The sequence below is a fragment of the Monoraphidium neglectum genome, assembly GCF_000611645.1.
Source record: "Monoraphidium neglectum strain SAG 48.87 unplaced genomic scaffold scaffold02099, whole genome shotgun sequence".
In the NCBI taxonomy this organism is placed as follows: domain Eukaryota; kingdom Viridiplantae; phylum Chlorophyta; class Chlorophyceae; order Sphaeropleales; family Selenastraceae; genus Monoraphidium; species Monoraphidium neglectum.
The window spans coordinates 1-10,470 of NW_014011529.1; the positions used below are offsets into that span (position 1 = coordinate 1).

The following is a 10,470-nucleotide window of genomic DNA, read 5'->3' on the forward strand; positions in this document are numbered from 1 at the left end:
GCCCTGCCCCGCCGCCCGCGTCCGCCCCCTGCAGCCGCGTCGCACGCCGAGGCGCAGCTGCAGCCGCCGACCGTGGCCATAACCCAGACGCAAGGGTCCTTCGCCTACCAGTGGACGCTCGATAAGACCGTCCAGGGCACGCCCACGGCCGCCAACGTGCGCATCACCAAGGGCGTCGTCAGCGACATCGCATACGTCCTCAAGTACACGCGGACCATCAACACTGCCTCCCAGGTGTTCAACTTCTCGGGCACCGTCACCGCGACCAACGGCGCCAACGCGGTCACCTTCAACACGATCACGACAAAGGTCACCGGCGGCCAGACGGCGGAGTTCCCGTCCACGTGCACGCCCCCGGCCGGCAGCCCCGTCGCGGCGGGCGGCCAGATCGTGTGCACCTTCACGACCGTCGCCTACACGGGCTACCCCCAGGCCGGCATGGTCACCGCGACTCTCGCGTTCACGGACACCGTCACCACGACGGCGGGCACCGTCACCGCTGACTCGCCGCGGTTCGCGTACGACACCGTGGTTGGGTCGCAGGCGACGGCCACCCTGGCCGACAAATTTGACCTGACGCCCTTGGACCGGCTGTACACCGGGTTCAACAACTTCCAGAGGACGACGGTGTGGAAGTACGCCGACCCGGCCACAGCTGTGCCGGAGACCGGCGTCACGGTGTCGGACTCTGACCAGAAGTCGTGAGCGGCCGGGCTTGTTTCGAGGAGGGGGCGGCCGCGGCGCGAGGGTATTGCAGCCATGGGTTTGTCGGCGGGACTGATGGATGGTGGCCGGCATTCCCGTGGCTGGGGCGTGCTGCGGAACGAAGCTGCTGCCACTGAAACCTGACCGGCCCTTCTGCGACGCCAACCCTCATCTGACCCCTGCTGCTGGCTCTTCATTATTTGACCCCCCTGCAAACCATGCCGCGACCGCAGTTACACCATTAAAGCGGGGAGCTTTGTCGTGTGCACCGACGCCAACGGGGTCGCCATCACCAACACGGCCACGCTGACGCCGGCGGGCGGCACCGCCATCACCAAGGTCGCCACCGCCAACATCGTCATCTTCGGCTGCGACGTGCCCCCCACCCTCAATTTCCAGGAGCTGCAGTCCTGGGGCGCCCAGACGTTCTCGTGGGCCCTGCAGTCGCGCGCGACAAGGTGCGCGTGGCGGCCCGGCGCGCCCCAGCGGCTGGGGCTGGGTGTGGGCTGGGTGTGGGCTAGAAACCAGTCTCTGGCTGTGGCGGACGTGGGGCGGCTGGGCGGTGGGTGACGGCGCACCGCTGGAAGCTAGGGCACCTGTTCGTTGTTCAAGCAGAAGTTTATTCACCATGAAGGAGCTGGTGCCACCACGCATCCTTTGTCCCCGCGCTTGTATATGCTTGCATGCGTGTGCTCGCGCGTGTGCGCTCCACGCGCGCACACACTCACACACACGCACACACAACCACAGACGCACACACACACTCTCTCTCTCGCGTATACACTCATATCCACCCCACTTAACCCCTTCAATCCAACCGACCCCAGGACGTCCTTCACCGTGGACCAGACCGCGGGCAGTGTGCCGGTGGAGTACAACCTCCAGGCCACAGCCACCCCCACCACTGGCGGTTGGGCGGTGTCCGGCGCCGTCTTTGTCGCCAATGCGCAGGTGAGACTCCTCCCTGCACTTCAAGCGCCGCACGCTCACTGCGACGCACGAGCAGCGCCTGCAGCAGCTTCCCTTTTACGACAGCAATCACTGCCTTGTTGACGACCCTGTCATTCGTGGCCAGCCACCTTTGCATGCACACCTGCCCTTGCGTTGCACGAGGCATCCCAAGCCCGGCTGCCGCCCGCACCAGCCCCCACCTCGGCTTCTTTTCCTGACTTGGTCTGTTTCCGGCGCCCGTTGCCCCCCCCCGCCCCCGCCAGGCCGGCATCATGAACATCGCGCGCCTGGTGGTGACCCTGTCCAGCGGCCAGCAGGTGATCCCCCAGTGCAGCCTCACGAGCCCCTACGTGTCGCCCGACGGCCTCGTGTGGGGCGGCACCAACGCCGGCGGGTCCATCACGACCCCAGGAATCGGCGGGTCTTTCGGCGTCGTCGGCACCGGCGTGACGGGCATCAACGGCGTCGGCATAGGGGTCGGCGTCGGCCTCGGCACGTTCACGCAGTTCATCCTGCCGGACTTTGCGAGCGCCACCTGCAGGTTCAACATCACGCTCACCCAGGTGGGGCGCCAACAACCTCATCTGGGGCGTGATTCTTTTTGCAGGCTCAGAACATTACAGCGGCTTGGCTGAGCATTTGAAGCTTTGACTTGACCTGGACAAAACTGACCAAACCCGCCCGTGCCACTGGCGCGCCCCACCCCTGGCCGCCTTGAGCGCTGGCGCAGCCGACACTTACGCAACGCCTGCCTGCACTTCACTCGCCCTCGAATGCCCGCCCACGCAGCAACCGAGCTCGACGCTGACGATCACCCCCCAGATCAACTGGGGCTTTGGGGGTCAGTACACCCTGGCCAACCAGCAGCTGCAGCAGACCGTCAGCTTTAGCCCGCCGCAGCAGTTCTTCCCGGTGCAGAACTGCATCTCCCTCACTGACGTGGTGCGCACGTTTTTTCAGACAAGTGCCTGCCCTCCATACAGATCTGCACGCTGTACCTGTCACTAGGTCGGGGGCGCTTCTGGCCCCTGCGTAGCTGCAGTCCCCGCCTGCATGCTGCTGCTACCTGGACTGATCCAGCGGCAGGCCTACTGGCCTCACTTTGACATCCCGTAGCCGCCCTGCAGCCGACACCAACAATCCCACTGCGCGGCGGCTGCCCATCATTCCCGACCTTCCTCCCACAACTAACCTTTCCCCCTCCCGCAACTCCTGATCACGTCCCATCGCTCACCCTCCTCCCTCAAACCCTGCACCCCTTCTCGGACACCACTCCTTCACCCCAGGTCCAGGCCGGCTCGCTGACCGGCTCCGTCGCCAACGGCGGCCCCAACCAGCAACAGGTCTGCGTCACTGGCCAGACGGCGCCCTTCCAGCAGCCGGCTGCGCTGGTGTACACAATGACGGTCACCATCAACCCCAGCACCACCCCAGACTGCACGCCCGGGAGCCAGAAGACCTACCCGGTGAGTGGAAAGGGGCATCGTGGGTCGGGAATGGCGCCGCGGAGGCAGGCGCCTTGACGCCCCCCTCTGATATGCCTGGGCCTCAGGCGGAGGGGGCCCTGGGTCCTGGCGGGTGTCCCTTGGGAGCAGCCGCGGGCGTCCCTTGGGAGGCCAGGTCGGCAGCGCGCAGAGGGCGGTGGACGCGCCCCCGGCCCTGCGGCCGTTTTGCGAGCCCCCAAGCCTCAAGAGGCTTCAGTGCAGCTCATTTGAGCGTAGGCACCCCTGTCAGCTGCCATTTCACCCGTTTCCCCTAATTTGCGCCCCTGCAGATCAGCAACTCTGTGACCGGCACCGTCATCGGCGGCGCGCCCGTCCAAGCCAAGGCCGACCCCGTCGACATCACAGTCAGGTGCCCCGCCGCAGCGGCGCCGACCACGCCGACCACGCCGGGCAGGCCGATCAACCCGGCGTCTGCGGGCGACGTGGACAACCTGAACGTGCAGGTCGGGCAGTTCCAGACGTTTGTTGGGGCCGAGTACGCCTGGGCAGTCACCAAGACAGCGGACAACGACACCCTTTCTCTAGCCATCGGGCAGCTGCCCAAGACGGTCACCTACACGCTGAGGGTGACCAAGGGCGCCGCGACCAACAAGAAGTTCTTCGTCTTTGGGAAGATCACCGTGAACAACCCCGGGAAGACCGCGGTCAACGTGTCCACCGTGTCGGTCACCGCGGGATCTGCCGCGGTGCCGGCCACGTGCCCGCCGGGGTCCATGTCGGTCGCGCCCGGGGTGCCGCTGGTGTGCACGTTCAACGTCACCTGGAACAACGGAGCGAACTCGGGCGCCCTCGGCGCTCGCGTGGACACACCCCAGGCCAGCTTCTACGGCCCGGCCGCCACCTTCGACTTCACCAACGCGGTGCAGGGCGGCACCAAGGGCGCCACCGCCGGCGTGTACGATGACGTCACCGCGGTCGCGCCCGCCGGCGCGACGGGTGTGCCCACCAAGTGGTGGCTGGCGGACGGCGGCTCGCCCCCGCCCAAGGCGGACGGCATCCCGCTGACGACGGAGGACTCCCGGGATTACGTGTACACCATGCAGGTGGGGGCGGCGTGACTGCATTTGGTACGGCGTTGTGTGGGCATGCTTGTGCGCGTTTGAGCGTCTCGGGTGTGCGTTGTGTGTGTGTGTGTGTGTGTGTGTGTGTGTGTGTGTGTGTGTGTGTGTGTGTGTGTGTGTCACGCATGCATGCGTGCTCCATTTTCTCTGCGACTCCGTGTTTGTCTGAAAAGGCTATCACATTTTTCTTCTGTGGGTTTTCTTGCTGCCACACACACCAGCAGGCCTCGGAATCCAAGCCCGCCTGCCCATCGCATGCGGTATGACCACTTTCACTTACTCACCAACCTCTCCCTTGTGTGGGATTGTTCTCGCCGCAGCTCGGGCCCTTTGCAGACAAGGGTTCGTGCGGAATCTACAAGGTCACCAACGTGGCCACCGTGGTGCCCAGTGACGGCACCACTGTCACCGCCACAAAGACAGTGACACTTTCCGTCACCGGTTGCAAGACAACCGACTACCAGGGCGTAGCCAGCCAGGGGCCACTCGGCGTCACTGTGGACAGCGTCAACACCGCGAACCTCACCGGGAACACCTGGCGGCTGTCCGCCGTGGCCACCCCCGCAAACCTTACGCTTGCGTCGGGCCAGGGCGGGTCGGCGCAGTTCACTGTGAACTTCATCAAGGTGCCTGGCATGCAGCACGAGGTGTCTGGGACCGTGACGCTCACCAACAGCAACCCCCAGACGGACGTGGTGGTTCGGGGCGTCACAGTGGCGGTCGAGGGTGACGTGGCCAAGAGCGTCGATGCTGTCTGCGGCACTAGTGGCAACTCATTCAAGGTGATTTGTGTGTGCGCGCGTGTGGGTGTGAGTGTGTGTGGATATGTTGATGTGTGTGCGTGTGTGCGTGTGTGTGTGTGTGTGTGTGTGTGTGTGTGTGTGTGTGTGTGCGCGTGCGCGTGTGTACGTGCCTGCGCGCATGTGTGCGTGAGTTGCCAGAGGGTGTGGGTGTGCGTGGACTAGAAAGGGTACTGGAAAGAGAGCCTTTCGAAGCTGAATGCTGCCCCGCTTGTTTCTGGCATTGTGCTACTCGTTACCTCCTGGCGTGCGCCCGCAATCGCTGTCCCGCGCTGCGCCCACTTGCCGTCCCTTGGCCTCTCCCCCTCACCGCACCCCCCCTTGCCTCCCGTTCCATCCACGCCCCGGCCCGCCAGCTCGCTGGCGGCGCGACGCAGCAGTGCACGTTCATGGCCACCCTGGACCTGGGCGGCGGCGGCAACATCATCGGCAGCGTCACGGACGCCGCGGGCGTGGTCACCTCCAGCCAGCTCACGCCCTTTGACTTCAGGAAGGCAGATGTAAAGGACTCCAGCACCGCCCCCTCCTGCGCCCAGGCCTCCACGGTGGGTGTTTTTTGACCGGGCTCGCCGCGAGTGCAGGTGTCACGGCCGCGGTGCAGCCCTGCTGCCTGCCGGCACGGCAGGCAGCCGCCAGCGTGGGGGGGGGGAGGGGCAGGGAGAGGCGCAGCCTCACCACCCCTAGACGCCCCCTCTCGCACGCGCCGCCTGATGCCTCCCTAACCGCTTCTAGGGAGGCCCTTGGTGGCCCCGCTGTAACGTGGCCCTGGGTGCCTGAGCCGGCGCAGGCCTCCCATTCGGTTGCGTGGCCGGCTCAATACAGGCGCCCCGCTGCACCACCCCACCCAAACCCGTCCATCCAACAGCACTCTATTCGGCCGCACCTCACAATCGCCTTCGACCGCCACAACCTCCACCTGTAAAATAGGGCGTCGTGGTCGGCATCACCGAGTGGCAGGCCGGCGGCACCGTCGCCCCCGCGGCCAAGCAGGAGCGCATATGCGAGTCGAAGACGGTCACGGTCCCCGCGACCATCACCGCCCCCAAGGACGGCCAGTGCGGCACGTTCGACTTCCTGCACATCTCGCGCCTGCAGCCGCTCGCCGCCGGCGCGGCCGTGCAGAGCGTCGCGACGGCGCTGCCCGTCATGATCACGTGCGGCGCCGCGGCGGCGGCCGCGGCGGCGCCAACAGTGCGGGCGGCGACGCCTGATGTAGAGGTGCAGGAGGTTTACACCTGGACGGCCAAGCTGACCTCTAATGCATCGACTGCGCTGTCTTTCAAGCAGGGCGAGGCCGTCAAGGTCGCGTTTGCGGCTGAGACGTCGCGCTCGCCCGCGCAGCGCAGCGCGGTGGTGTCGGGGACGGTGGTGCTGGAGGCGCCGGCCGCGGCGCCGCTGGACATTCAGAGTGCCACGGTGAGGCCCGGGGGGGGGGGGAACGACAGGGAGCATGGGACTGCGGCCTCTTGCGTGACTGGGCCGTCAACACCCGGTTGCCTCGGCGCTTATCCCCAGATCCCTCACCCTGACCAGCCAGACAGCCGCCATGGCCATCGCACGCCTTGCCCTCCTTCAAAATCTCGCATGCTGCCCTCCCCCCCTTTCCGACAAACACATCAAAACCGCACGCACAACCCTGCCACCAGGTGGCGGTGTACGACGGCTCCGGCCAGCTGATCTCCGCCCCCCTTGACTGCGGCGCCGGCGCTAAGCCCGGCGGCCCCGTCACCCTCAAGGGCAAGGGCCAGCCGGTGACCTGCTCCTACAATGCGTCGGGCGTCGGCACCGCGGACGGCGCCGTACTGCCTGTCGTCATCGCCGCGGGCGCGGCGGCGCCCGCGGTGGCCAACCCCGTGCCCTACAAGGCGTCGAGCGCCCCCAAGAATATTGTCGGCGACTGCGCGGACCTGGGCAGCAGCCTCCTGATGACGTCACTCGCGGACGGCAAGCGCGCCGCATGGCAGCCGGCGTTCGCGGGCCAGGCGCTGAGCAGCGGCTCGGACTGCGACGGGGGGGACCTCCAGCGGTTCTCGCTCTGGTTTGGCGCGAATGCCCAGGGAGTGCCGCAGCCCACGCCCTGCGGCGCATACAAGTTCAAGGGGACGCTCGCGCTCGCGCCGACCAACGGGCAGGCCGTCGTGAACGACTCGGAGTTCACCGCGAACGTCGCGTGCCGGCGGCGGCGGCTGCGCGAGCTGCTCGGGGAGCCGTCGGCGCCCGGGCGGCGGTAAGGCTCGGGCGTGCACGCACGCACAGGAGGGGCCGCGCCGCTGCTCACCCCGCTGCGCCGTGCGTACGTGGCGCGCCGCGCGGCTGGTGGCGACGCAGGCGGCGCTGTCGGTTGCCCTCCCCATCCAACCAAAACACTTCATCTGTGACTGGCGGCGGCCGGCGCTCCCAGGGCATTGTCAGCGGCTTGCTGACGCAGGTCGGTGCTGGGCCGTGGCCGCTTTTAAACATTCACCCCCAGCCATTCAAACACGTGCGATGACATCTGCCAATGAGCATGGACAGTCTCGGGTGCTTTGGGGCATGTGAACTCCGGCGCAAGGCAGGGCAGCGCCGCGCGCCGGCCCTCATCCTCCCTCGCCACCGCGGCCGCCCTGCACCGGAGCTGGCGACCATTTTCGGTTGTCAGGCCGCCTCTGAGCCGCCTGCGCGTCCGCTCCCGCCGCAACCGAGCGCGAGCGGCCAGGTCGTGCCGCGTCCCGCAACTGCCCTGCACCAATCTTGCAGCACGCCTCCCTGAACATCTGTCTTGGCAAGGGCCAGGCGGCTCGGCGGGCTTCGTGTTACCCCCAGCGGCGGCTGCCGCCAACCGCAGACTGGTCAAGACCGTTGCAGCCGTATCGCAGGCGTGCCTAACGCCACACTTCATTATGTCCGTCTTTTGTGACTCGGATCTGCGCATGGCAGGAGAGACGCGCGCCGACCGACGGCATGCCACCCTTGGAGCCCTGGCCATGCCGCCCGCGCGTCGTTGCTCATGCATCCCCGGAGACCGCCCGCACACGGCCTCCCAAAAGTTTTATTTAAGACCCATGCTTGACGCCTCAATCCATGCCAGGCGTGCCCAGCGCGCCTGTACTGCAGCTCTTGGCACGCCTGCCAGTGTCCTCGGCTGCAGCCGCCAGCTTTGGCTGCGCGGCGGCGTCGCGCCCGCTATTCGACCCCGCTGCGGCGCGCGGCCTGCTGTGCCGCTGTCCTCACTGCATCAAGTGAGTGCGCAGCGCGCGGCTGTCGCTGCTGCCGGGCGCAGCAACAAGGGCGCAGGCGGGGCAACGGCAGCGGCTGTCCGTCGCCATGCCTGGGGGCGCACCACGCTCTCGTGGACGCCATGAGTCATGGCACGGCACAGCACAGAATCCTGAGCTTTTGCAGCGGGTTGCTGGCGAATGCATTTCTGATCAGAATGCATTCACAATAAGAATGCACACACGTTTCCGCTGCCTGCGCGGGCTGTGCGGCAAACGCGCCAGCGTGCTGCCCAGCCCGGTGATGGCGCCCGCCGTATGCCTCCGGCCTGGTGTGCGCTTATGTTGATGGCTGACCTGGATGCGTCGGTCTTTGAAACGAACGGCATCAACTAGAAACACACACATGCCATCAAATCACAACCGCCTCCTGCTCTGCCGCTCTCGTCGCGCTTAGTGCACGGGCGGCTCCAGGCTCCCCCCCCCTCCCCGCGCACACCCGACCTTGCTGCCACGGCTGGCGCGGCCCCGCGCTCTGGCTGCCGCTCACGCCTGCACCACGCGGCTCGATCCTGGCCGGCCGCTGGAGGCAGTACTCCCCCGCTCTTGAAGGTCATTGTGTGTGGTGCACCAGTGTTCAGTGTGTAAATCGATGTAAGCTCGCCTGAATCATATTATTCGTAAAGCACTATTACCAGTCAGCTGGGTGCGGCACGCTCTGGGTGCAAGGCGCGGCGCTTACGCCGCGACGGCAGCGCCTGGGTGCGTGGGGGGGCAGGGGGTGGGATGGCACGCCTGCTGTGCAGCTGGGGCGAAGCTGTTGGATGGCAGCTGCAAGGGCTGAAACCCCATCCCTTGGTCGCAACAGAGATGAATGCGTGCCACAGGGTTGAAGGCAGGCAAGGCCAGCGGCGTTCGCGCGATGCGTCCGCTCCGCTGACGCGGCCGCCACAGGGTGGGCAGCCCAACCAGCCACCAAAGCCCACAAGATCTCCACTACAGGGAGACAGGTCCAACCTGGGACCTGTAGCGCCGCCGCGCGCCTCATGCGTCCTCACCGCTCTCCTCCATCTGCCTCGCCGCCGCCGTTGGCCCCGCCTCGGCCGCGGCGGCCGCCGCGAGCAGCGCCGCGACAGCGGCAGGGTTTGACAGGTCAGCGGCCGCCAGCCGCCGCGCCAGCGCCCGGCTCCGCTCGTCCCGCTCCCGCAGCGGCGGCAGCGCCAGCCGCGCGACGGGCGCGCCGCGGCGCGCGGCAGCGACGACGGCTGCGGCGCGCCGCAGCAGCGCATCGGGGACGCCGCACATCCGCGCGCAGTGCAGCCCGAAGCTCGGCGCTGAGTGCCCGGGCGCCAGCTTGTACAAGAACACGGGCTCCTGCTGCCCTGCCGCCGCCCCTGACGCCCGGCCCTGCGGCCCATGCTGCCGCGGACGGTCACTGCCGCCGCCGCTGCCGCCGCCAACCTCGTCATCGCCGCCCTCGATCAGCACCCTCATCTCGTGGAACGCGATCTGGGGCGAGGGCGCCATAACCTCGGGCCGCGCGAGCTCGTGGAAGTGGGTGCAAGCCAGCAGCCGCGACGGGCGCGGCGCGAGGCCCGCAAAGTGGGAGAGCATGGAGGACAGCAGGCCGACGCCGTCCGAGGTTAGCGTGCCCTTGCCGAACTCGTCGATGACCACGACGGAGCGTTGGGTGGCGCGGTGCAGCATGGCCACGACCTGGGGGCGACGAGGGTTGGAGGGCGCATGGATTATCCAGGGTACTAAGGGGTGATTGGAGGGAACGGGTGTGTGTGGGCAAGAGAGGGGGACGCACCCGTGGTCGATGCAGCTGTCAGGTGCCAGTGGCTCCTCAATCAACGGATCCAATGGCCGATGGAACGGCGGCAACAGGAAAGCTTAAGCCCTGAGAGCCCGGCAGTCTCCCGCCCGCCGCACAGAGCAGAGGGGCCAATTGGCATCGCTGCCGCAGACATTGCCAGTGTCGCCCGGCCCCCCTCCAGTACCAAAGGGCCGCAGCGCAGCGGCGCCGTCAGGCGCTCGCGCGCGCGGGGTTTCGCGGGCCCACCTGCGCCAGGTCAGCGCAGAAGCTGCTCTGGTGCAGTGCCAGCTGCTCTTGGCTGAGGATGCGCGTGAGGATGCGGTCGCAGAGGCCCACAGTGGCGGAGGCTGCGGGGACAAAGGAGCCGACGTGGGCCATGTACACGATGAGCGCCACCTGGCGGTTGCAGGGGTGGGGGTGGGGGCGGGTTGGGAT

General features: G+C 67.3%; 2 protein-coding genes across 2 annotated transcripts; one reads left to right on the top strand and one right to left on the bottom strand.

Annotated features, from left to right (window-relative positions):
* Positions 1-438: 438 nt before the first annotated feature.
* Positions 439-7,253, top strand: MNEG_9877 (hypothetical protein; the record flags this gene model as incomplete). Its single annotated transcript, XM_014041650.1, has 11 exons — positions 439-701; positions 939-1,271; positions 1,533-1,656; positions 1,920-2,219; positions 2,446-2,598; positions 2,943-3,122; positions 3,431-4,204; positions 4,543-5,004; positions 5,379-5,567; positions 5,980-6,438; positions 6,669-7,253. The coding sequence occupies 11 exons, from the start codon at positions 439-441 to the stop codon at positions 7,251-7,253; spliced, it is 3,822 nt and encodes a 1,273-aa protein (XP_013897104.1).
* Positions 7,254-8,954: 1,701 nt separating this feature from the next.
* On the bottom strand, positions 8,955-10,413 carry MNEG_9878 (putative MutS protein; the record flags this gene model as incomplete). The annotated part of the gene is made up of 3 exons (XM_014041651.1): positions 8,955-8,974; positions 9,275-9,932; positions 10,282-10,413. The coding sequence occupies 3 exons, from the start codon at positions 10,411-10,413 to the stop codon at positions 8,955-8,957; spliced, it is 810 nt and encodes a 269-aa protein (XP_013897105.1).
* Positions 10,414-10,470: the final 57 nt, after the last annotated feature.